The 27,688-nt window shown below is 40.9% G+C and overlaps 1 protein-coding gene across 1 annotated transcript; it reads left to right on the top strand.

Moving 5' to 3' along the window:
• Positions 1-1,772: 1,772 nt before the first annotated feature.
• On the top strand, positions 1,773-26,916 carry kcnc4 (potassium voltage-gated channel, Shaw-related subfamily, member 4). Its single transcript, XM_068733497.1, has 4 exons — positions 1,773-3,086; positions 14,152-15,088; positions 15,855-16,031; positions 24,875-26,916. The coding sequence occupies exons 1-4, from the start codon at positions 2,478-2,480 to the stop codon at positions 24,940-24,942; spliced, it is 1,791 nt and encodes a 596-aa protein (XP_068589598.1). The 5' UTR covers positions 1,773-2,477; the 3' UTR covers positions 24,943-26,916.
• The last annotated feature ends 772 nt before the right edge of the window (positions 26,917-27,688 follow it).

The raw sequence follows: 27,688 nt of genomic DNA, 5'->3' as shown, positions 1-27,688 counted from the left end.
TTCGATTAGTCTTTCGCCCCTATACCCTGGTCGGACGACCGATTTGCACGTCAGGACCGCTATGAGCTTCCACCAGAGTTTCCTCTGGCTTCGTCCTGCCCAGGCATAGTTCACCATCTTTCGGGTCCTATCGCACAAACTCACGCTCCACCTCCCCGACGGTCCGGGCGAGACGGGCCGGTGGTGCGACCCGACCCCACGGGGCCGGGATCCCACCTCACCCGGCACGCTGGCCCTCACTTTCATTGCGCAACGGTGTTTGTAGTTGTTTCACCCTGTGACTCGCGCGTGCGCTAGACTCCTTGGTCCATGTTTCATGACGGGTCGGGTGGGTTGCCGACATCGCCACAGACCCCTGACGTCTTTTACTTGCGCCGATCCCCGCCCTGGCGACGCGGTTGGGGCGGACTGTCCTCAGTGCGACAGTCGCATAAGAGATGTGGTTTATAGATCTCCAGCAATATGTTTGTGAATGTGTGACGAATCTGGCGACAGAGGCAGGCAACAGCTGCTGCGCATGGAAGGGAAAATCGGTCGTCCGACCTGGGTATAGGGACGAAAGACCAATCGAACCAGTAGCTGGTTCCCTCCGACGTTTCCTTCAGGATAGCTGACGCTCACAGTTTTTCCCCACTGAATATCGTGTATAGAAAGTGTTCAATCATAATTCTCGTGGTGCCCACGTTACCTGAAGGCAACGTTGTGGAGGAAGGTCCTCAGCCTTCTTTGTGATGCTGTCACTCATGATGACACGCCTCTCTCAGTTGAAGCCACGCCCCCACGCTAGATCAGGGTCAAAAGTCTGAACTGAAAAAAACGATCTGAAAGTGAAAAAAAGATTTGAATCTGAAAATATAAAATCTGAAACTGAAAAATACAAGACCTCAAATATCAAAATATATTCAATTCCAGAACTGAATCAAAATTATATTCAACCCAAACAAACTTTTCGTTCACTTATTTTTATTTTTAATACATTGCTGTATTTTTCAATGTTCAAGACCATAACTTGAACTTTCAGGTTCAAATTATTTTTTCAAATGATCAAAACTTTTGACCTGGATTTGGATCACACTTTAGTTGCTCAATAATAACAACAACAATAACTATAATAATATTGAGCTACTCCTGGAAATAGCAGTGAAATCACACCTGTATCTTTCAGTTGAACTGCAGCTGAAAGTCTAGGTTTACCTTAATCCTAATATAAAGAGTGGTGAAATTGTCTAATTTAAGAGGATAATCTGTGTAGCTGTCATGCAGTGAAACATCCGCATATGTTCAGTATGGTATAAGCCTATTGAGTCTATATAGTGGTAGCCTACTAGTCCTTATTCAGTCAGGTTGTGCAAGCTAACAATAAGCCCCTTTTTCACATGCTGGAGTGGACGCATCACTAACACCTGTACAACAATCCATGCAATAGTAAAAAGCTGCACTGCAATACACAACAATTCCCATATTGTGCACAGTTTGTACTTTTTGCCAATGGTCTTCTATAGCATATCAAATCGTACACTTTTAAGACATGTACACCGAAATAGGAAAAATATTACAGTCTACAAAAAGAGGTTAATTGAGGGTTGATCATGTATCTCTCTCTTTCTCTCGCTCTCTCTCTCTCTCACACACACACACACACACACACACACACACACACACACACACACACACACCTCATCAGCCCATCCTCTCGGTCTGATTAGAGGGAGTGGTTCAATGATGCGCCAACCTTCGCCAGCAGCCAAAGAGTTAAACTGGCGAGCCTGTTGTTGAACGCACCATCCATCCAACCGGGCTGTGTCGTTAAGGGAAGATCGGCTACTTGTGAAGAAAAGCAACAGATCCCCAGCTGGAGAACAACCTCACATCTGGCACACGAGCCGAGCTGGAAGAACTGGTGGAATATCTCAGCGCGTGACTAAATACGTGACTGGATCATTTGTCAGACTTCCGCATCTTGTGTGGAGAAGAGAAAAGTTGTCAGGGACAGATATGGATTTTGGCGTTGCAGAATTTGGATATGATTTGTCTTAAGAAAAGGTGAGGAGTGACACATTACTTCAGACTGCGTGGTGCATCCGATAGGCACGTACTGTAGCCTACGGTGCGTAATTGGTCAGTTATTCTGTTGCCACAATCTTGTTTTCCACGAGCGGGAAATAAGTTTAACCTCTGGAAGAATTAATTGAAGTCACATTGTGTAATATACTCGACGAAAACATTGAAAAACAAATCCAGTGATCCTGACCACTAGACGGAGTTTTGTAACAGGTGGTTTTCGTTGTGCGTCTCGGCCGCTGTTTGGATTATTAGGCTGTTGTTTTTTGGATATGCTAAATGAGATGCACGGGTCAGTCAGTATAAGGACTGGGGTGTGAAATGAGGACGCACTTTGCGTTCATTTTCAGATTTTTGTACGAGGGGACAATCGCTTTTAACGGAGGGGCGTGCAGCCAGGAGGTCCCTGCTTCTCGATGATCAGCTCGGTGTGTGTTTCGTCTTACCGCGGGCGCAAGTCGGGCAACAAACCTCCGTCCAAAACATGTCTGAAGGAGGAGATGTGCAGAGGGGAAGACTCGGACAAAATTATCATAAACGTGGGTGGAACTCGACATGAAACCTACAAGAGCACCCTCAGGACCTTGCCGGGGACACGGCTGGCATGGTTGGCGGACCCGGACCCACAGGTCAGCTCCGACTCGGACGCTGCGCCCCCGAGCGCCGAGCTCTTCTTCGACAGACACCCGGGCATCTTCGCCTACGTGCTGAACTACTACCGAACCGGCAAGCTGCACTGCCCAGCCGACGTCTGCGGTCCGCTCTTTGAGGAGGAGCTGGCGTACTGGGGGATTGACGAGACCGACGTGGAGCCGTGCTGCTGGATGACCTACCGGCAGCACCGGGACGCGGAGGAGGCCCTGGAGACGTTTGAACCGCCGGACCCGGAGGCCGAGGATGACCGAGATATGCCGAGGCGGTTCGGCATCGAGGACTGTCCCGACAGGTCGAGGAGCTGCTGCGAAGTTTGGCAGCCGAAGGTCTGGGCTTTGTTTGAAGACCCGTACTCGTCCAGAGCAGCCAGGGTGAGTCTACCAGGTGTTTTATCCTCTAAACGATTTAATGGGCACATCTCAGTGCGAGACCATGAAACCGGCAAGTGATGTTTCCATTTAGGGAAAATAGACGCACGTGTTGTCCTAATCAACAGGTGTCCCAATAATTATTTTAAAGTTCGCTGTATTAACTATCTGTTGTATTTACACTTTTCATGTCAACGTTGTTTACCATCGACCCCTTACAATTAAGATTTCTCCACACCAGTTGTTTTAGTCCAACTTATAGTTTGTTGTCTGCAGGGTCAGCAGCTCAATTCAATTTCAATTAACTTTATCTCTCCATCCTGTAAAATCAAGACAGGACGCAATAAAAAGCAGCACTCTGTATAGTCTGTCTATAGTGCACTTGTTTCCCTTTAGTGGCCTGAATGTTACTGCTTGGGTATTTAGTTGTAAAATCTTCCAACCTAATAACTCAACTTGATTGAGTGAGTATAGAAAACGTATTAATAGCTATAATTATTTGAACCTGACAACGTCAATATCCATGTGACTGTGACTTTTAATTCTAAGTAAACCTTATTCAAACCTTTTTGGTGTTAGAAAAAAGTCTGGGAAGTTTTCGGCAGTAGGAGTTGAAGCTTGATGTGGTTCTTTGTAGGGTAACGTTTTTTTTAGGACACTTCTGTTTTCTGGCCATATTCATATCATCACATCTGTTTCATTGACTGTTTCCAGGAACAGACGTAGCTTCGCCAACGCATCAACTAGGGATTGAATCTCAAACATCTGTTCGGATGTTTTGACTTGCTCATGTTTTAATTTGAATCAACAGTCCAACAGAAAATTCAAACACCAAACATATTGCTGCGTTTGTGCTAATTCGTTTGAGTTGGTTAAAAAGCAGATAGTAAAAACACAAATGATTGAGTGCATTATTGACGAAGGAAAAGTGATAAAACAAAGGGAACAAAATGCAAACTTATACTATAATGACCAAACTGTTTTCATTTTGTTCTTTTCTGATATATTAAGATTAAAATACAAAAGCACTATATGGCAAAAAGTCATACACCCCGGTCTACATACTTTTGTGTTCGTCCGGACAAGGGCAGGCATGAATTGTAAAACATGTTTGACCTATTGGTTGTGTAAGAACTGTCCTGCTGAACTCAACCCCATCCAACAGCTTTGGAGTGACCTGGAGCACCGACTGTGAGTGAGGCTGTATACTACCCAGAATCCGTGGTGGACCTCAGTGATGCACCTGTTGTTGAGTGGGAGCAAATCCCTGTATACTGGTTCCAAAATATTGTGGAAATCCTTACCACAACAGTGGAGACTGGTAAAGCAGCATATTACGCACAGGATTTTGGAATGAGATGTACAATCGTATACTTTATGGGTGAATTTTTCAGGTGAGCTAAATTGTTGGCCTTATTTTCTCATTGTTGGGGTCCCACAGAACACACTGCTGTATGTGTAAAAGTAATAATAATTGCAAAATCAATCAATTTGCTTTCCTTAATCTGTTTCTATTTGTTCTACTCTTTGAAAAAAACTAATTCACAGACAGAAATCTACAGTTTCTAACTCCCTGGACCTCCTATAAAACAACAACAGATTCCAAATAAATGTACAGTATTCTGGGGTTTAAGAGGAGTAATGCTGTGTTTATAAAGTACTAACAACACGAGTCACAGAAAAGGAGCATATGAACACCCAATAGATTTGACCATGTTCTTGGTCCATGCCTTCTGAAACATGTAATCTGTTCAAAAATATGTTAATGATCAACAAAAATGATGAAACAACATGACATATCAGGCTGATAAAACAATGTAAAGGCTGTTTTTTGAGCTGTTAAAAAGGGCTATGGACCTCCAGGACTCCAAACAGAACATTCAAGTTGATGTATCTTTCAGCTTCTTATGTCACTCCACCCATTTGTTGTTAATAGTTAGAAGCCATGACAAATGTATTTATTCAGCTCCCAGTTAAAGTTGATAGTTATTTATTTCAAAAATGTGGCACGCGACCAGCACTCTCTCCCGACAACTAAATGTTGCTTTCACTCATGTGAATAGCAGTTTTTTGTTTTTACTTAAATATATGTTATGAAATAGTACCAGAATGTTGAAAATAGAGAAAATGCTGTTTCATGACAAAAATGCAGTGCTGCTGAAGTGTTCCCACACATCCTGTTCAAGGGTTCCACTCAAAGCTTCTCTAAACACAAGTGTTTGAAAGGCTGCAGGAGTATATCCATGTACAGTAAATCATGCTTTATATTAAACAGAATAATACACATATAATCATCCATTTATCACAACATTAAGAATCTAATCTACAATGTTGAGAGAAACCCCACTGCCTTATTTTTAGTGTCGTTTTGCTCATTTGTGAATACTGTTATTCAAAGATTGTCGTCATGTCACACCTTAGGTGTTTGACATGTATTTATGATTTTAAGACGTACACTCCCCCAAAGATCAATCTGTTTCTAATTTTGTCACGGTGCACGAGATACACTTCTGTTTGGTTTATCGATAAGCTAAATGTTTCTATGTTGTAAATTGAAATAATTTTGCTCTAATTTCTTCCAGAAGGAATAACAGCCATTTCTAAGTGTTTGAAAGTATCCTCTGCCTAATGGCGTAGCAACAAAAGCAGCAGAGCGCTTAATGAAGTAAACATGAAGTATCGAGTGTCACTAGCAGGAGTTGTCAGGCAAAGGGCCAGGAGCTTTCATCGGTCAAAAAAGAAAAATGCTTTTAGTCCAGAGAGAGAGAGGCTGATGCTCACTCTAGTTTCTGTTTGCCTGTTTATGGAGTTGAATAGTCTATTCAGATGCTCCCGCAGTGTTGCAAAAGTTCTTATTGAATGCCAGTCACAATACAAATAGTGTTTATTTTAGCTTCCCGTCCAGGTGGCATTTGCAGGCTGTCACTGTAGAACAGCCGACATCTCTGAGTCACAGCTGCCATCTGAAGATGACCGCGCTCCGCCTGCCACTTCATCACGTCTGTCTCTCACCACTGAATATTTGTAAATGAATCAATCAGGGTTGTCACTGTAGATGTGAATCTGGAACTATGTAAAAAGAACGAGTGAGGGCGGATCCATATTGACCCGCTCATAATGTTCTTTGTCCATTTCCTCTCCAGCTGATCCATGTACGTATGTGTGCATTCTGAGAGGAGTGCATTTTGAGGGACTCACGTTACCTTTATGGCCTTTTCATTTCAAAGAGCCTCTGAGCTCAGCTTAGGTAATGTGATTCTTGAAAACCGGAGGAAAGTTAATCATTTCAGCCACATCCTCACTATCAACCATGACTGGAGGTGCAGCTCTGGGAAAGTCTGCACATAAAGACTGTTCTGATGATGGCACTACTCAAAAATCAAAGACGTGAGAGGACCATATACAGCATGTACTAGAGCAGTAATGGTCGTAAGATTTAAAGTGCTGACTCTCGGCTTTAATTTGAGGTTGTTTACTTTCACATCAGATGAACTGTGTAAGAATTGTAGTTCTCGTTAGACATGCTAGGCACCATGATCATCATCATCATGGTGATCCCACGACTTTTTCTCTCGTGCCACCAAGATGATGACATTTGCGGTTTCGAGTGAAATGTCTCAACAATGAATTGCCAACACGTGCTAACACGGCAAACTAAGATGGTGGCAATGACAAGTAAACATTACACCTGCTTAACATCAGCATGTCGGCACACTCACGTTTGCATTTAGTGCCACAGAGCCACGAGCCTGGTTGTAAACACTACACAGTCCTTCAATTTTAGTGGACAGAAAGTTTAAATAACCTTAACATTAAGTTAACATAATTCATATTTGGTTGTAAATCTTTTAATCGACTGGTTGAAGTTTATGACTCAAAGACATCAGCATATTTGTATCTTCCCTGTCTGCATATTTAGGATCAGGATACATTTTGGGGGTGAAAGTTTTAAAATGGATACAATTTTTTTTACACTGTTTACCGAATAAAGATGTGAACACTCTCAAATATCTTTTAAGCTGAAAGTGAGAACATCAAGCTCGTAGTCATTTATTTTACATTTAAACCAAATTACTGGAGAATAGATCCAAAACACTAATATTGTAATAGTATAGAAATAAACATGTTATTTCAGTTTAAACACCTGAGCGCTCCATGACACTGAAAGTGTACCAGGCTTTTTTAATCTCAGAGTAGTTGCATGTGACAATTATACTTGACATTAACATTAAACTCAGACCAGATAACTTTGTTAAATCTTCCCATATGCAATATTTCCTAAATTCCACAGCGCTGCTGTCTGTAATTAATCACCACTGTGGTAATGGGCTGCAAGTTGTTATCAGTGGTGAGCAATTAAAACTGCCTTTCCCACAGAAAGGAGCAACGTATTCTATCCCACATAGAGAAATAAATCAATTTGTCTTTGTTGTGAGACCAAAGGATTAACTGATGTGGGATTGTTGAGGTCTGATGCATATTATCTGGAGTCTACATTTCCAATAACCAATCAATTTGGCAATAGAAAATGCAGTTGTGTTTTTATGTGTTCCAATTTTACACTTACCTTTCTAATTGAATGACATTTACATTCAGATTCAGTAACTGGATAAAATAGCTTGGCATGAATTTAGATTTTTCATTTTTTATTGTCAAATTAAATGTTTATAAGATTAAAGTTGCAATATACAATGTTCAGAGCATGAGTATAGCAGCAACCAAGAATTTGCGATGTAAAGATATAGTGAAGTGATGTCTACCTAAGCAGAGAAGGAAGTCGCTCTCCTTCTGTGTGTGTTGTAATCAGAGTTTGTTGAGAGCTGTTGAGCGGCAAAAGAACTGCTCTCAATCTTGTATTTAGCAACTTTAGTTATGTATCGATTAGTTGTAGTAAACAGATTTGAATAATGATGTATGAGCCACCATTTTACCCTTAAATATTAATATTGGGTGGAAAGTCCAACCGTAATAAGAAATTAATATTGCCTTTTCACTTTTTGTCTTCAGTGAATCACATCAATGTATTCACTTTTCTGTCATCAAATCCTCATTAAAACCTCATTTGTGTTTCTTGCTGAATATGAACCCCATTCTAACACATCCCATTTCATCTCTGTGTGACACTCAGTTGATAAATAATAAAGAGCCTTCTGGGCTCGACTTTCACAGCACTGACACCTTTCTCTGCTGCTCTGTGATTGGAACACAGGATTTGATTTTTAACACATCATCAAAGCAGCACAGCCTTGGTAGACAGAGACTCTTAACACACTGAAGGAGGGATGTAATCCTGTGAAATTATGCTATCTGTTTATTCTGCTCAATTCTAATCAGTTTGCTGAAAATGGATACATATGACTGAAAATGGTATCTTACATCAACCAAACCAAAGATTTTCCCTAAAAAAAAAAAGTCCTTCAGTTAAAAAGCCATAGTATTTGTCCTTGATTACACAAATATCTGATGCTGAGCATTCCCAAAATATACAAATAACAGCTTATTCAACAGTGTAGAAGATTGGCCAGATTAAATATTGTTTTATCAGCTTCAAACCTCAGAAAGATTGTAGACGGGGTATTTTATTATTGTGCGTTTGAGAAGGAGCGACATGTCAAATAAGAGAGAAGTCAGTATTTTTACTGGTTAAAATGCTGGTGTTTTCAGGCTTTTTCTCACAGAACTTTATTACAGTAAATCTCATGTGAGTCTTCACCAAGATAGCGGATGCTCAGTTGTTATGGAGATGGTTCAGTTGTTGTCTAAAGTATGGAATTAAAGTTGCACCCTCACAGATGGTAGTAACCCATGTCTATGATCAAAAATGGTCTCTGACGTTGGATGTGGATCTTTCTCCAGTCGTCCATTGACTCCTGGTCAATGACCTTTGCCCTGTATTCAGTCTTTGGTTTTGGGTTCAGAGACAGCTGATGTTGTCTCTTGTCCAGGGTCCTCTCTGTTTTCTTGATCTGATGTCAAGAAGGACTGGTCTTCCTCTCAGGGGGAGTCCTGTGTTGAGAGCGTACTAGCAGAGGTCTTAAGGTGTTAATAGAATATTATGTTCTATTAAAGCCACACAAGAGACACTCAATAGCGTGTTTCAGTTTTTTTCCCCCGGTGATGTGGTGTCCGTCCATGGTCGAAGGATTCTCAGCATCAACTTCTTGTACCTGTTGGCCTGGAGTTACCCCATCTCTCTATCCTCCTCCTGAGATGTTCAGCTCTGTGTAGGAAGGTCTTCACCACTGATCTTTTATGTTGTAGGTGGTGGTTTTGGGATTTTCCATGTAGCTGCTCCAGGTTATTGATTGATGATGAAGGCTGATTAAAGCTGAAAATTACTTAAAGCCCTTCAATGTCAGCAAGTCAAAACTTAGAATTGAGTTCTACCTCCTCCAATATTGTTTCTTGTTTTATGTCGCAATTTAGATCATCCCTACCGCTTCTGGTTCCATGAAATATAAACATGTGACAGTGAATAACTTCTCCACAGATATCCTGGAGAAGCCCAGCTGACAGTAGTGCACATTTATTGTCCTCCACCTTCAGGTGGACTGATCCTGAATCAGTGTGACATTAATTCTAAGAAAACATCAGAAGTGGCTGCTCTCATGGGCTTTGCAGCTGCTGACTGTTCAGAAGACTTGTTGTTGTGGTTCATGCGTGTGAGTGTTAGTAACAGAGCGTGACGCTGAACAGCTGGAGGTGATGGCCGTGATGGGACTCCCCAGCTGCTGCACCCTGACGCACAGCCTGCTGCCTGTCCTATGTCCCTCCCTCCCGCTCTGGTCTTCCCATCTGGGACCGGGCGGCTGTCCCCTCGGGGGGGGGGGGATATCAGCTCTCTTTGCACACCGACACCTGATGACCTTGGCTCAATGTCTTTTTGCCACCAGTGATTGGCATTACGTATACTCAGAGGCTATAATGTACTCTACTCCTGTGGGCACAGTGCTCGTATATCATCTGTAACAAGAAGAAGTAAAAGTTGTCATTTATAGTGATGAACTCACAAATAATTTCATAAACTCTAACGTTTTCGTGAGCTCTTTGGAACTTTATAGTGTCTTTTAACGCATTGTTCAGCTGTCTGGCCCACATCTGTACAGTTTTCGTCTCACCGCTCTCATAACGTTGTTTTCAGTTAAAATGTTCTAAAAAAAACCACTACACCACCTGCTCAGCACCAAACAGCAGTCAAACACAGCTGAAAACTAGCTGGTAAATATAGTGAAACGTTTAGGAGTGAATATTGGACTTACACACAGAGACAAACACAGTTCGAAATTCATGCTTTATTTTACGCTGTGTCTTCTGGGTGTGTAAATAGAAATCTGTTAACAAATAACCAATGTTACATAGACAAGCACTATATGTACTGTATATAACTCAGGATGATTGTAAAAGCTACATTTACATTCCCAGGAAATTAAAAACAAAAAGCTGCATGTTAGCATTCATCATTACATCAGCAGGCTCAGCAGACCAACATGGAAACACTCTGGTGGCAAAGAGACATTATCACTCACACACTGTGGCTGTTTAACGTTTCCACCATTCAGCTGTAAACACGATATTGTGGTCTCACTTTGTGTCAGACCTTAAATTAACCATACAGATGCATTTAAATGCTGAAAGATTTATTGAACAACACAAACACTTGCAGACATGGACACTAAATGGCAAATAAATAAGAATACAAACAGCCAGAGGGACAAATGCTTCACTACAAATCCCAAAATACTTTCAGAAAAAGAAGTGGCACCTACCTACGCAAACATTTGTGAGGTCAAGCCGTTGGGTGTTATTGTGAAGACTGTCAATAATGTTAATAAGCCTTTTATGAGCAGAGCAAATTTGTGTGTGTCAGGAACTCCAGTCCCTTCCCTGCAGAGGTGCCCCTGGCTGGAAATATACAGCTCTGTTTAGTTCTTGGATAAACCATCTGGCATTTGAATAAACTGAACACTGTTGAGGCCTGTTGGGCTCATCACAAGCAACAGGACTCACTTTTTATTTTTGGTGGCTGCTGATTTATTGTCACACCGAAGGAGCCTTTTTTTCGTGTTTTTGTCAAAGCCAGAAAAGTGTGAAAATGTGTTTGGCTGCAAGATGTTTATTTATATCCATTAAAAATAATTGTCACTTGATGAGACAAATACAGAAATTGATAAAACAGCTGAACAGTTTTTAGAAATAACACAATGGACACATTTATTGAGGCTTTTGTTTTTCCAACAAACACAACCCCCTGTGTTTGCAAGTGTGAACGTGTCCAGGGACTGAGTATTCCAGAGAGGACTGATGAGAAGCTTGGGTAATTTCTTTTATTCATTGACTTAGCAAATTGTCTTGCTGAGGTGCTTTAACAGAGGCTGCCCACCTTGATTATCTGGTGCTGACTGTATATCTGGCTCTTTTGTCTAGATAGTTTTCCGATATGAAAGGACACAGTTAAAAAACATATTGTGCATCTGTGTGCGTGTGTGTTAGACAAACTGTGAGTGCACGTAAATTAATACTTTAATTGATTTTCCAAGTATATCTGCTCGTGCAATTTTGACTCACACTACTTGAGTAGTATTTCATTTTTCTGCTACTTTATAATTTTACACCACTAAAGCCCAGGAGGTAACTTTCACTTGTAATGGAGTATTTTTCGTTGCAGTATTCCTATTTTTATTTAAGTATCTGAGTATTTCTTCCACCACTAACTAATGTTGATTGAAAGAGACTAACAGAGGAGAAAATACTTTGTTTACTGGTTTTAAACTGGTAGAGAAGAGTAGCAAAATCCCTCTACATGGTTACAATCCTCAACTTCAGCGACTGTGATGTGCTGAATAATCCAGCCGTGTGTTTCTGTTTGCTTGTTGTGATATTTCCTGTGACTGGTTGGCCTGGTGATGCTCAGGTAAACCTGTATCTATGCGACAGGGGGAACTCTGAGCTCCTCCTGGGGCTCAGAGTCGGGGCTTCACGGCCTTCCCTCTTGTCTTGCAGCGCAGTCCTCATCATCTTAAGAGGATCAGAGCTCTGCAGGGACAAAGTTGAAGAAGGTGGTCATGGTAGAAAGCTGCACAATAGAGATATGATCAGATGCGTACCATACTGTGTGTGGTATTGCTGTTTTGAACATGAGCTGCTATTTTTTTAAACTCCATAAGCTGTCCCATTTTAATTGATTTTATTTATTCCACAGTGAGTTAGTATGTCCATTGGACATCACATGGTTTATTTGTTTTTTCTAATCGCAGACCCAAACACTACAAAGCAGGTTGATATGTGAGAGGCCCCTGGAGGAAAAAGGTAGCTGAGTGCATGCCAGGTACACGTACATATTTATCCAGCTGAAACATTAGAAAGGTTGGAGAGGCATTGCAATTTGTCAAGGCTTTAGTAAACAATAAAGACGGATCAGGTATGAGTTAGCACACAATATGAACACAAACATAGACAGGCATGGCCATTGTGCCGGATCAGGAGGAGGCCATGCAGCCACATTGTTCAATTTACTTTCCATCAGTTCTAAAAGCAGTTTGACCCGCTCGCCATTTTGTTTGGATTTGTACTTTTAAGAGAGATCTTTTGTGTTTTTATTGTGTAATTGTCAGAGGGAACACTGATAGCAGTGTTTCACTCGGTGAAATATTTCTGATAAACCTGTCAACAGGACAGGTGACTCTTTCATGACTCAGCCAATTGTCTAGAGTCTCTTTTCTCAAGTCGTTCTCTGTCGGCAGACTCTGCTCATCCCTTCACTTCCTTTTCCTCCACTAGTGCTTAGAGACGACATGAGCTGTTACTAGATGAACCAAAAACCTCCTTTTTTTGGAACAAAATCAAACCTCAAGACTATTTTCTGTGTGAATCACAATTCACACAATAAGTCAGCGTTGGCACCATGTGAGCTCCTCAGTATGATTCAGGCTCTGTGTTCATGGCAGTAATTGGTTTGAAATTGGTCCGTTTTGTCAAAAGAAAATTGTCCTGGCTCCCAAGTCCTTTAAAACAGAAAAAAAGATATTCTCTCACTAATCTTAAAGCTAGAGTGGCAGTGGACAACCACAAGCAGTATAGTTGCAGTATATAGCAGTATAGTATAGCAGTATAGTTGCTATAAAAATGACAGTATCATTGCCTTTTATGGTCTTAATTATCAATGACACTCTTTTGTTTTGTTTTCATAGAAACAAATTTGTAGTGCATTTTTGTATCTTTGCATTCATTGTGAACAGTATGAATAGTAACTTTGGTGAAGACCTGATTTCTTATTTAGCGCCATCATTATGTCAATGTTTTATTTGTCCAGCACTTTGCAAATACCTTCCAAACTAATGACAGTCCTGTCATGCTCAGCTGTGCTTACTGTGTAGTGCTAACTAGCAAATGTTAGCAGCTAACAAGCTGAAATGGTGAACATTGTAAACGCTGTCTGCTAAACATCAGTATGCTAGCGTGCTGACGTTAGCATTTAGCTCAATACACTGCAGTGCAGCCTCACAGATGTTAGGCAGATTAAGGTTTTTCTTTCCCATTTGGGGAAGACTGGTATCTGCTGGTATTTATCATGGTTGGTGGGTAAAGGTCTTCCATAGTAGTCTGGGTAGCCCTCCACCTCTGTGTAATTTAAATATGGTATATTTGTATTTTATTACATTGAGGATAGTTAGAGATATCAGGGCTCAATTTATTCACTTCATATGAAGCTATTTTTCATAGTCATTCTTTTAAGTGAAAAACAAATGATTCATCACAATTAACATGAATCCTAACTTTGATATTGTCAATGCGTGTGTCTTCTCATAATGTTTTTGTTCTTGATGTCAGTGTTAATATCAGTGTTTAGTCTTTGCTTACTGTCAATCATCTCAAACTCACTGCCTACGCCAGAAAATAATCCCTCAAAACATTTCACATCAATGTCTTTTTTGTCAGTGATACTGTAAAGTTTGATAAAAAGAAGTCTTATAATATAATTACACAAGGCATGGATAGAAAAAGCCATGCCTATTAATTAGTTGGAGGGCATGAAATTGTATTAATTATTTGTTTTATTTGTCTTTTCTAGGGAGTGGCGTTTGCCTCTCTCTTCTTCATCCTGGTGTCCATCACCACCTTCTGCATGGAGACCCATGAAGCCTTCAATGAACTGCAGAACCGGACGGAGCTGGTGGTGGTGGGCAACGTCACACAGAAAGTGAAGAGGCTGGAGATGGTTACCAAGCCCATCCTCACCGTGGTGGAGGGCATCTGTGTGGTCTGGTTTACATTTGAGTTCCTGGTGCGTATCATCTGCTGCCCTCGCAAGTTGGTCTTCATCAAGAACACGCTCAACATCATTGACTTTGTGGCCATTCTGCCGTTCTACCTTGAGATGGGCCTGAAGGGTCTGTCGTCCAAAGCTGCCAACAACGTGCTGGGCTTCCTCCGTGTGGTGCGGTTTGTTCGGATCCTCCGGATCTTTAAGCTGACGCGGCACTTCGTAGGACTCCGCGTGCTGGGCCACACGCTGAGGGCCAGTGTCAATGAGTTCCTCCTTCTCATCATCTTCTTGGCACTGGGTGTGCTCATCTTCGCCACCATGATATACTACGCTGAGCGCATCGGAGCCAACCCCAACGACCCCACAGACTTCAACCACACACACTTCAAGAACATCCCTATCAGTTTCTGGTGGGCGGTGGTCACGATGACGACGCTGGGCTATGGAGACATGTTCCCACAGACGTGGCTGGGCATGATGGTGGGGGCACTGTGCGCGCTGGCCGGGGTGTTGACCATCGCCATGCCGGTCCCCGTCATCGTCAATAACTTTGGGATGTACTACTCGCTGGCTATGGCCAAACAGAAGCTGCCGAAAAAGAAGAAGAAGCACAACCCGAACCCAGACGCTCCGACTGACTCGGCCTCGTTTGGGAAATCGGAAACAAACTCACACAGAGACAGCACTCAGAGCGACACGTGTCCGCTGGCTGCTGAGGAGAGCGTCAACAGGAACCGCTCAGGTCAGGTTGCAATGCAATGTTACAGGGTTCATCCACCCAAATTATTGAAAAATGCCATAAAACACAAAGAACATTATATTTGTGGTGCTCACATCATTGATTGCCTTTTAATTTAAACAGTAATGTATATAAAAGTTAGATCCATATACATCACTGAACATTAGATACTTTCTACCATGTAAATATTCTCTTTTCAAATTGTTATCCATGTTTTCTTTGGATTATCCAGAGGATTGGGGGCATTGTTGCTGGAGAGAAATGTAGGAAATGTTTTTGATTTAGTATTTATAATTTATATTTCTGTGTTGTTAACAACACAAACAAAATTACATTCATTTTCATTCATTAAAAAATTGGGGTAAATAAAACCAAAAAGTATCAGCATGACTAAATACCACTAGAAGTAAGTTAGAAAATATTTTCTTTGTAATTTGGATGAAGTGATCCTTTTAAGCTGATGTTACTGTTTATTGAATTTATTCATCAGGTTTTTCATTTAGAAGATTATTTTGTTTGTGATGATAAATATTTGAGAGGTCTCCAACTAATTGTGTTATAGCAGTCTAACAGTTGAAATGTGCTTATTCATATAGACGGTAAGACACCACGATCAAATTACTCCTCATAACATCTCAGACAAATTGAATTTCATCACAGAAAAATACAGATTTTATGCAATATACCTCTGCCTTTGTCTGGGCACTCGGGGCAGTCTCAGTAAAAGCTTTGGCATTTACGTCTCTGTGTGTTTTTGTCTTCCTGTCAGACTCCAAACAGAACGGGGATGCAAATGTGGCCCTTTCAGAGGAGGAAGGCTGCAGCCTGACCCAGCCGCTGTCGCCCAGTGAAAAGTGGTCCCTGCGGTGCTCTCGAGGGCGAGACAAGACTAAGAAGGAGGCCACCTGCTTCCTCCTAACCCCTGGAGACCCCAACGTCCATACTGGTAAGTTACATGCATATCAGTGCACACCTGGATATACACATTTACTGTCTGTACGGTTGCACACTGTGCATTTTATCTGGTTTTAATTTACTTCTCTGAGAAAATTCAAATTTGGTTCTATTGGTATGTCGTCAGGTCAGTTGTGTTTCCTCCACTGGTGCTCTCTGGTAATTCAAGAACATTGTGTTAGTTAGGTTACAGGTACTTAAGGGGAGATATTACATTTTTGGGAAATCTGCTTTTTTTGTGAAGTTATATTAGAAGATTGATACCATTCTCACGTCTGTTCTCCAAACTGCTAACCTGGCTCTGTCCAAAGGTATAAATATAAATCTGCCTACCAGCTCCTCTAAAGTTCACTAATTACAAGTTGTCTATGCAATATTCAAAGCATTATTATAGCAGCAAATAACCATTTGATATGTGAAGATAAAGTGGAGTGATGTCTATCGTAGCAGAGAATGAAGTCACTCTCCATCTGTGTGTGTTGTAATCCGAGCTTCTGCTTGCTTTATTGACATAGCCAAGCCGGCTGCGCAAGCTTTTTGTGCATGTGAGCGTGCCCCACTGGTTAGCTCATGGCCACCGCTCCGCACTGCTCTCATACGGCTGTTACAGATGATAATGACGTCCCAAGAGACCTGAAGGGGAATCAGAAGGTGGGTGCTACGCTTCCACCTTCTGATTCCCCTTCAGGTAAACACTGTTAGCTGGTAGCACCATTAGCTGTGTGCTACGGGTTCAGCCTTTGCCATATTGAGAGCCGTGTGGAGGCAATAGATGTGGTCTGAAGTTCAAATTTTGCACCTTTTGATATAACATGTTATATCTTATTTGTTTGATTATTACAAATATCGAAGTGCAAAAATTACACATTTGTAGTTTTTACACTTTGGAACCAAACAACCTGCTGTGTCTAAATTTAAGAAAAGCCCTATATACTAGCCCTATATACTATAGCATATGCTTTAAGGTTTATGTACAAGTATCTGTAATGCAATTTTGATTAAATCAAATCAGTCATCTTGTAAACATTTAGATTGCATTTATACACCTTTGACCTCCAACTCTGTTACTTATATAACACCAATATTCTTTAATTTTGACTAGTAGAGGAGCTGTCTGAAACTGGTAACGTGTACAAAAAAAGGTGAAGCTCCCTTAAGTGTCTCAATTGACATCCACTGTCAGCCTGCCATCTCTCTCTGCTTGAATGGCTGCCGGATCTCACATCTGAGCTTCCCAAAGTACCCAAAAGCCCCTTGTGAGAAGAGGCTCTATATTTGGCAGTCATAGATTCATTCCTGACATCCTGAGCACACATCCCACCCAGTCAACATCCTGACTCGTCCGCAATTAGCACAACGACACTGAAGGTGTTTTCCTGCAAAAATGCACTTTACCGCGATGCATTTTTCTACCAAAGGTCATTAGCACATCACTGTGGAGGAAAAACAACACATAAATGGGGCACTTACTGTAGCTTGGCTCTCATCCCCCTTTTTTGACAACCCATTACAAGGAAATAGTATTTGAACATGTTTGTTGAAAGCCTCGTCAATCACTGAATGTGTTGAGTGTTATAGATTGGTGTCGATTAATGGTATGTTGTCACATGCACATGAAAAAAAAAATAACACCTGTTGTATCAGATTTCTAATAAATAAGAAGGGATGTCCATCGACATGTTATGATGCTCAGGGGAGGAAATCATTAGTCAATATAAAATCCCCAGCCTCACAGTCACAGTAGCAAAGACACAAACACAGAGAAACACAGAGAAACACAAATCATCACCAGCCTGCTTTCACGCTGACTTCTCTAATATTACCCTGAAGTATCTGGTCAGCTCATGAAATTGCCAAGCGAGCTTTCTTCTGATCACAGAGACAAAAACGATTGGAAGCTAAGCAAAGCCAGAACACCTCAAAACTAATCTTTGAGAGAGAGAGGGGAGGGGGTAATTCAATCCTGAGCCCTGTGTCTGGTGAGTATGTGGATAATGACATCCCAGTCTATTACAGGAAAATATCGCACATACACAACACATTTTAGTGCATATTATCTGCAAAAGGGCTCAAGTAGAGGTTCACTGTTTCCTAACAGTATTTAAACTGTTGCGTCAGAGTTTGAAATCAAAAACTCTTTGTTTCTGTCCAACATGCAAAAAGCTGCCTTTTGTGATTGCAGCCATTTTGAGCTGGTTGGATGGAGATGGATTATGACACAGTGGCTCTGCTCTTCAGAGCTATGCCCATACGGGATGGTGTTAGCTTAATTCCAGAGTTACAGGATACAAGGTATGGATCATATTTCACCAGAGCAATATGGCAGGAAGCAGAGAGAAGGACAGATGGATGCAGCAGGTCTGAAGATGCTCAGATGGTTATCAGTGACAGGAAATGGTCTCTCGCCTTGCAGAGGGAACAAAATGCTGGTGAATTTGAAGTGATTACGGCCATCACAGGGAATCATGCGGCATTGTTGCAACAATCGGCGTCACAATTTATATTATACATGCAAACACTGTCCTGTTGGGAAGTGCATTGCCTCAGCGACGTGACAACCACCAGCTTGTTTCTTTGTGATGAGTGCATAATGGTGTGGCAAACCGTTCAAGTGCTGCTAAAAGGAAGCAGCAGGTGGATATTCAGACAAGCAGAGAAAAGGCTCCTGAGCTCTGATGGGCCTCCATATTCCCGAGTGACTGGATGATTGCTCCTCCTAAGTTTCCATTAACAACATGGGTGGTCATAGCAAAAGCCTCCTGCTGGCCTCTAAAGTTCAGATCTGTAGGATTTCTCTGTCTGTGGAGTGAATGTAAAGTAATACTCCTTAAACAGGACACTTTAAACAGCAATTTTGATCTTCAATTAATCATTGTTGGAATGCTGATTCAGCATTCCAAGTATTGTTCTTCAAATCTTTATTCAGTGTGGCTTTGTGGCACAAGGCAGTAATACTGCCTGTGCCAAAGCACACTGACTGTAATCCTGCGGGCTTATTGTTGGAATGCTGATTCAGCATTCCAAGTATTGTTCTTCAAATCTTTATTCAACTATTTCTTCCGTACGTATTTTGGCACTTAATAACTTCCACATTTCTTAAGCTACAGAAACCATTCAACTATATAAATGTTCAGCTTTTTCAGGAGAGGGGTGATATTTCTCATAATTTTTCTAATCTTTCAACTTTTTGAATTATTAAGCTTTTTGCAACTTATTTTTTGAATGGGATGTCTATGGAGAATATTTTTAAATCCTCTTAAACTTGTTCAACTTTCAGATCCTTCTACTTCCTCATACTTTCAGCTACAGACACCATTTAAACTTTCAAATGTTGAGAAAACCCTGACCAATGATTGTATGTTATAATCATTTTGATATCTTTTACACTTTTTGAATAGTAGCATTTTTGCTTTCATGTGTTTTTCAGTCCTTTTCTGCTTTTATAATGGGTGTGTATTGCGCAGCTTAGAGTGCGTGATGTCATCGCTAGAGTGAAGAGAAGCCTGAGATTCCTGTGAAAAAAATATTTGTCTTTTGCGACTGACTCCTCAATTTTCACTCTACATGCATAATTTTTGGATGGAAACGTAGCTAATCTTGTCCTTGTCGTAGACATATGACTTTGGAATCCCACAGGTTTACACATTTGGCTCAAGAGCCTTTACTTGAGAGGAAAACCAACTTTCTCCTCCATAGACCCCAATGTTAAAACGTACTTCAAAAAAGTCTTGCACAGACAAACGTACCCCATTTCTAAATCGCCATTGAAGCCACTTTTTTTTACACTACAGATCCAATATTCGCATGATCTGTTCTTCAAGTCATCCTTGCACTTCAGTTTTAATATCGGAGCAATAGGGGCTATGGTTATGGGGGTTTTGTGGTTTTGTTTGACAGGTGTTTTCCAGTTTTTTTCTCATGAAAAGGCGGCAGGCTCACAGGTGTTCGTGCTTGAGCTAATTACTAATGTTTATAAACACACAGACTCACAGACTCTCCAACTGCTGCGTCGTCACCATGGGAACCAATGACACACACACACACACACACACACACACACACACACACACACACACTTTCTCTCTTTCTCTGTCTGTCTGTCTGTCTCTCTCTATACACTCAGTACGTATAACTGTCTGTCTGCCTCACTCACTCAGTACATATAACTGTCTGTCTGCCTGTCTCACTCACTCACTCCATATAACTGTCTGTCTGCCTGTCTCTCTCTCCCACACAGTCAGTCCATCTGACTGTCTGTCTGCCTGTCTCTCTCTCCCACTCACTCAGTACATATAACTGTCTGTCTGCCTGTCTCACTCACTCACTCAGTTCATATAACTGTCTGTCTGCCTGTCTCACTCACTCACTCAGTTCATATAACTGTCTGTCTGCCTGTCTCACTCACTCACTCAGTTCATATAACTGTCTGTTTACCTGCCTCACTCACTCAGTTCATATAACTGTCTGTCTGCCTGTCTCTTTCTCCCAAACACTCAGTCCATCTGACTGTCTGTCTGCCTGTCTCTCTCTCCAAATCACTCAGTCAATGTAACTGTCTGTCTGCCTGTCTCTCTCTCCCACTCACTCAGTACATATAACTGTCTGTCTGCTTTTCTCACTCAATCCAGATGACTGTCTGTCCACCTGTCTCACTCACTCACTCAGTACATATAACTGTCTGCCTGTCTCACTCACTCAGTTCATATAACTGTCTGTCTGCTTGTCTCTCTCGCTCCCACACACTCAGTCCATCTAACTGTCTGTCTGCCTGTCTCTCTCTCCCACTCACTCAGTACATATAACTGTCTGTCTGCTCTTCTCACTCAATCCAGATGGCTGTCTGTCCTCCTGTCTCCCTCACTCACTCAGTACATATAACTGTCTGTCTGCCTGTCTCACTCACTCACTCAGTACAAATAACTGTCTGTCTGCCTGTCTCACTCACTCAGTACAAATAACTGTCTGTCTGCCTTTCTCACTCTCTCACACTCATTCATTCAGTCTCTCTATCTCTGTCTTCCTGTCATTCTGTGTTTCTCTCTCTGTCTTTCTTTCTGTCTCTCCCTCTCTCCCTTTGGCTCTCTCTCTGCTACCACTACTGCTGCTATTCATGCTACTACCAGTACCAATACTACTACAGCTATTAGTATGATTGCTACTAGTACTAATACTACTGCTATCACTTCAAATACTGCCATTACTATTACTACTTCTTCTACTACTACTACTGTTATATTAAATACTACGACCACTAGTACAGCTATTACTACGACTACTGATACTACTACTTATACTGCTTCTTCTAATTACTAATACTTCTACTACTAATAATACTTCTACTACAACTACAACTTCTACTACTACAAATATCACTACTGCTGACATTTTTTAAGCCACAGAAGCTGTTTGAATATAAAAATATTCAGCTTTTTCAGGAGAGGGGTGATATTTTTCATATTTGTAATCTTTAAACTTTTTGAATTATTAAGCTTTTTGCAATTTGTTTTGAATGGGATATCTATGGAGAAAATCTTCAAATCCTGTTAAACTTCTTCAACTTTCAAAGCCTTCTTCTTTCTCATATTTTCAGCTACTGACACCATAGTTAGACGTGTCAACTAGAAGGGTTTTCAGCAGTGCAGTTTAAATGCTTTCGGGCTTCAACATTTCTCATTTCTGTATTTTCAGCAATGTTTTTGCAATTATTTCAGCTTTCAGCATTCCAACGCATTTTCAGCAGGAAATGCATTTTCTAGTTATTGTTGGAATGCTGATTCAGCATTCCAAGTATTGTTCTTCGAATCTTTATTCAACTATTTCTTCGTACGTATTTTGGCACTTAATAACTTCCACATTTCTTAAGCTACAGAAACCATTCAACTATATAAATGTTCAGCTTTTTCAGGAGAGGGGTGCTATTTCTCATAATTTTTCTAATCTTTCAACTTTTTGAATTATTAAGCTTTTTGCAACTTATTTTTTGAATGGGATGTCTATGGAGAATAATTTTAAATCCTCTTAAACTTGTTCAACTTTCAGATCCTTCTACTTCCTCATACTTTCAGCTACAGACACCATTTAAACTTTCAAATGTTGAGAAAACCCTGACCAATGATTGTATGTTATAATCATTTTGATATCTTTTACACTTTTTGAATAGTAGCATTTTTGCTTTCATGTGTTTTTCAGTCCTTTTCTGCTTTTATAATGGGTGTGTATTGCGCAGCTTAGAGTGCGTGATGTCACCGCTAGAGTGAAGAGGGGCTTGAGATTCCTGTGAAAAAAATATTTGTCTTTTGCGACTGACTCCTCAATTTTCACTCTACATGCATAATTTTTGGATGGAAACGTAGCTAATCTTGTCCTTGTCGTAGACATATGACTGTGGAATCCCACATGTTTACACATTTGGCTCAAAAGCCTTTACTTGAGGAAAACCAACTTTCTCCTCCATAGACCCCAATGTAAAAACGTACTTCAAAAAAGTCTTGCACAGACAACCGTACCCCATTTCTATATCGCCATTGAAGCCACTTTTTTTTACACTACAGATCCAATATTCGCATGATCTGTTCTTCAAGTCATCCTTGCACTTCAGTCTTAATATCGGAGCAATAGGGGCTATGGTTATGGGAGTTTTGTGGTTTTGTTTGACAGGTGTTTTCCAGTTTTTTCTCATGAAAAGGCGGCAGGCTCACAGGTGTTTGTGCTTGAGCTAATTACCAATGTTTATAAACACACAGGCTCACAGACTCTCCAACTGCTGCATTGTCACCATGGGAACCAATGACACACGCACGCACGCGCACGCACACACTCTCTCTCTTTCTCTGTCTGTCTGTCTCTCTCTACACACTCAGTACATATAACTGTCTGTCTGCCTGTCTCACTCACTCACTCACTCCATATAACTGTCTGTCTGCCTGTCTCTCTCTCCAAATCACTCAGTCAATGTAACTGTCTGCCTGTCTCTCTCTCCCACTCAGTCAGTCCATCTGACTGTCTGTCTTCCTGTCTCTCTCTCCCACTCACTCAGTACATATAACTGTCTGTCTGCTCTTCTCACTCAATCCAGATGACTGTCCGTCCACCTGTCTCACTCACTCACTCACTCAGTACATATAACTGTCTGTCTGCTCTTCTCATTCAATCCAGATGACTGTCTGTCATCCTGTCTCCCTCACTCACAGTACATATAACTGTCTGTCCGCCTGTCTCACTCACTCACTCACTCAGTACATATAACTGTCTTTCTGCCTGTCTCACTCACTCACTCACTCACTCACTCACTCACTCACTCACTCACTCAGTTCATATAACTGTCTGTCTGCCTGTCTCTCTCTCCCACACACTCAGTCCATCTAACTGTCTGTCTGTCTCTCCCACACACTCAGTCCATCTAACTGTCTGTCTGCCTGTCTTTCTCTCCCACACACTCAGTCCATCTAACTGTCGGTCTGCCTGTCTCTCTCTCCCACTCACTCAGTACATATAACTGTCTGTCTGCTCTTCTCACTCAATCCAGATGACTGTCTGTCCTCCTGTCTCCCTCACTCACTCAGTACATATAACTGTCTGTCTGCCAGTCTCACTCACTCACTCAGTACAAATAACTGTCTGTCTGCCTTTCTCACTCTCTCACACTCATTCATTCAGTCTCTCTATCTCTGTCTTCCTGTCATTCTGTGTTTCTCTCTCTGTCTTTCTTTCTGTCTCTCCCTCTCTCCCTCTGGCTCTCTCTCTGCTACCACTACTGCTGTTATTCATGCTACTACCAGTACCAATACTACTACAGCTATTAGTACGATTGCTACTAGAACTAATACTACTGCTATCACTTCAAATACTGCCATTACTATTACTACTTCTTCTACTACTACTACTGTTATATTAAATACTATGACCACTACTACAGCTATTACTACGACTACTGATACTACTACTTATACTGCTTCTTCTAATTACTAATACTTCTACTAATAATAATACTTCTACTACAACTACAACTTCTACTACTACAAATATCACTACTGCTGACATTTTGTAAGCCACAGAAGCTGTTTGAACATAAAAATATTCAGCTTTTTCAGGAGAGGGGTGATATTTTTCATATTTGTAATCTTTAAACTTTTTGAATTATTAAGCTTTTTGCAATTTGTTTTGAATGGGATATCTATGGAGAAAATCTTCAAATCCTGTTCAACTTCTTCAACTTTCAAAGCCTTCTTCTTTCTCATACTTTCAGCTACAGACACCATAGTTAGACATTTCAACTAGAAGGGTTTTCAGCAGTGCAGCTTAAATGCTTTCGAGCTTCAACATTTTTCAGATCGGTAGTCTCTCATTTCTGTATTTTCAGCAATGTTTTTGCAATTCATTTCAGCTTTCAGCTTTCAGCATTCCAACGCATTTTCAGCAGGAAATGCATTTTCTAGTTTTTTTTGTCATTTATCAAGCAGAAATGCAAAACATTTACAGGTTTCTGCTTTTTAAATTTTAGGATTTTTCACAATTGTAAATTGAATTTCTTTGGGTTTTGAACTGTTGGTCATATAAAATGGGCTTTTTGAAGATGTCCTCTTGGACTCCGGAAACCTGTTGTGGGCATTTTTCACTATTTCATGACATTTTATAGATAAAAAAATTAAATAAAGGATTGACTAATAATGAGAATATTTATTAGTTCACAGTGACAGGTTACCAGCATGAACAGGGTCAGCTTTTATTCGGCAGAGATATTTCATTATACTACGACAAAATTATGCTCCAGGTCGCTTTTCTTGGTCTTTCATGCTCAAATCCCAATTCAGTGTGTTTCATTGTGTTTCTTAACAGAGACCTGTAAAGACATCCTCGCTGCCACTGGAAACTACGCTCAGCCGGAGGTCACCACGCTGACCTGATGCTGATTGGCTACGAAAAGGAGAAAGAGCATGAGCTCTCGGTGGAGTACATGCTGTGTGGAGCTCCTTTTTTGTCCTGGATGAACTACGGAATGGATTCTCTTTATTCAAGACACAATTTCTTTTTTTATTGATTTTTTTTGTCTCTGTCATACATCCAAAAACCCTGTAGTAGAAAACCAGTTGCATCGGAGATTTACCAGATGTACACTCATTTGCATGTTACAGAGCATTTTGCATGTGTCGCATGATCTACCATTATACAATGTGGTGGCTACCATTTAATATGTTTATCATTTAGTGGGTGTGTCTCAAAGGCCCTGAAAAGACATTTTCTTTAGCTTCTTGTTGGGTCCTACATGAACACACAAGTTTCTGCCATCGTTGGAATAGTTTTGATTATTTAACATCACAGACTTCTGTCTTTTTTTTTTCTCGTTGCTTTTCTTACAAGTTTGAAGTGGGCGGGGCTCAATTGTAAAAATATGATGTCATGTATGTCAGTGCACCAATCAGGATTTAGCAACATTTGAATTGGACGACAGTTGGTGGGTTGTTTGGTCACTATCAATCAAATCTGACCAAATCTTACCCACACAGTGCTGGTGAAGCAGATTAATAGAGTTTTCAGTCGTAAACTTTTCATAAATATTATAAACTTAAGTTAAAATTATTGGTCATCTTTGACTATTGCTTATTTAGTCATGAATAGTCAATGTTGTAGAGGAAGACTTTTCATGGGTTTTAATCTACAGTGAGTCTCATTTGCTAATGAGATTTGTTAGCGTAATTTTCTTTATTTTTCACCTTTTGGAGTAGTGCAGTATGTACAGAAGTGTCAGTTTTTTAACTATAAACAACATAAAACTTAATCGTCATCGGATTAATGTCTTTCGTCTATAAATGTTAACTGTCTAGTAAGAACACCCAAACACTTGTGAATATGGGTTTGTGCAGCAAAACTGTTACTGTGAACTAGGATTAGATGAGAATTTGAAATCATTGTTCGATCCTCAACCAAACAGAACCAGAATTCTTCGTTGGTCATCCGGTCTCTGCCTTCTGTCGTGCCACTACTGTTTAACACTGACCACAGGGACACAGCTTGTCCCCAGAGTGGTATGAATGCTGCTCAGGCAACACATTGTTTGTAAATCCTTGTACAATAAGAGTTTAACAAAAGAAAAAGAAAAAATGGAGCAGTATTGTTTGTCTGTTATATTAGCTGTATACAATTAAGGCATCACTGCTGGTTGAGTCAGGACCAAATGTAGATTCTATTAGATTACATGGTAGATTTTTAGTACTATCATTAGTAAAAAAAATATATAAAATACATACAGTGCAATGCCATCAGTTCCATGTGTGGCTCATGTTGAGTAATGGAGCTTAAATATGTGCAGTAATATAATTTGTACCTTAACACTTCTGGTTGTGTCGGATCTGTAGAAACCCTGTTACATGTTTCAGCAGAGGGAGAAGCAGCAGGAGTGTGGTTTCTTTCACTTGTGACTTATAATATATTCCTCATGGTCTACCATAGTGGCCTTATGTTTAATAAACAAAGGGAAAGTTAATTTCATCTTCATTAGATTCCAGCTCCGTCTCTATGACCCAGAGGTCTGAAATTATGTATAAGCACAGTTGTACGTATGTAGCACAGTCAAATATTCTGGATCATTCCTTCAACTCTTTTCTCTTCTTTATACGTCATGTTTATGCACCATGAAATAGACGTTGGCCAATAAGGAAGCATTATTATTTTGATAAATAACCTGTTTCACCTCATTTCCTGTTTTCCCTGTTGTAAACTCGAATGTGATTGAGAAGCACACTCTGTTTCATATCTCCCCTTTATGGATTGTATAGGTGTGATGGAATTTAACCCAGTCCAACTGCCAGATGTGTGCGTGTGACGTTGTATCATGTAGGCATGTATTTCTATGCAGAAATAGAAATAAAATCCACCCCCAACCACCCTGGTGTTGAAGATAAGATCTTGTCGTTTCTGTACATTTGTATTTTCATTCACAGCTTGCGTTATGGAATCTGCCTTTTTTCCCCCATTACCTGCACAGTGTGGGGGTGAATATCTCTCTGCTGCTGCTGTGTCACCTACTGTACGGCTATTTATAGTGGTGGCACCAGTGTAGTCTGGTGGCTTGGTGGCTTGTCTGGTGTAACAGCAGTCACAGCCTCCTGCTCTCCTGCGCCTCCATGATTATGTACCAAAGGTGTAGATGGCATACAGAGCACATCACCATGGAGATTTGGGATGACAGGCAACACTAATTACTGCTCGGCTGCCTCCGTCTCCCCCTCCTTCTGTCTTTCACAGGCAAAAAAACACCTCTTTCTCTCTCTCTCTCTCTCTCTCTCTCTCTCTCTCTCTCTCTCTCTCTCTCTCTCTCTCTCTCTCTCATGCACACACATACATGCTCAGCGTGATCATCATGACTGTTGTTACCCATGAGGAACGTTTTGATGTTCAGGGATGTATTGTGCAGTGCTCTGTGGCGATGAAGGGAGGGGGGGCCAAGATGTCACGAGTGAGACTAAGCCATCAAGGCTGTATTAATATGAATGCAGACACCATGTCTCCATACAAAAGCAGACTCAGTCTTTTAACAAAGCGAAATGTGGACTGAGATACTAATCGGTCAGATAGAAGCAGGGCGAGGACAAGAAGATGCTCTTACTCTGTCTCAAACTCACTATTTTGCTGCACTGATATTAAGTGATGTTA

The sequence above is a fragment of the Cebidichthys violaceus genome, unplaced genomic scaffold, assembly GCF_023349555.1.
Source record: "Cebidichthys violaceus isolate CVI_PGR_0920_01 unplaced genomic scaffold, fCebVio1.0.p SCAF_6, whole genome shotgun sequence".
NCBI lineage: Eukaryota > Metazoa > Chordata > Actinopteri > Perciformes > Stichaeidae > Cebidichthys > Cebidichthys violaceus.
This window is presented reverse-complemented; position numbering and strand designations above follow the sequence as displayed.

What these genes read in the sequence shown, in the direction of transcription:
- kcnc4 (XM_068733497.1), top strand. Translation starts at nt 2,478, where the DNA reads ATGATCAGCTCGGTGTGTGTTTCGTCTTACCGCGGGCGCAAGTCGGGC. An exon ending in CGTCAACAGGAACCGCTCAG is followed by an intron (nt 15,089 to 15,854) that starts GTCAGGTTGCAA and finishes TCTTCCTGTCAG; the next exon opens with ACTCCAAACAGAACGGGGAT. An exon ending in AGACCCCAACGTCCATACTG is followed by an intron (nt 16,032 to 24,874) that starts GTAAGTTACATG and finishes GTTTCTTAACAG; the next exon opens with AGACCTGTAAAGACATCCTC.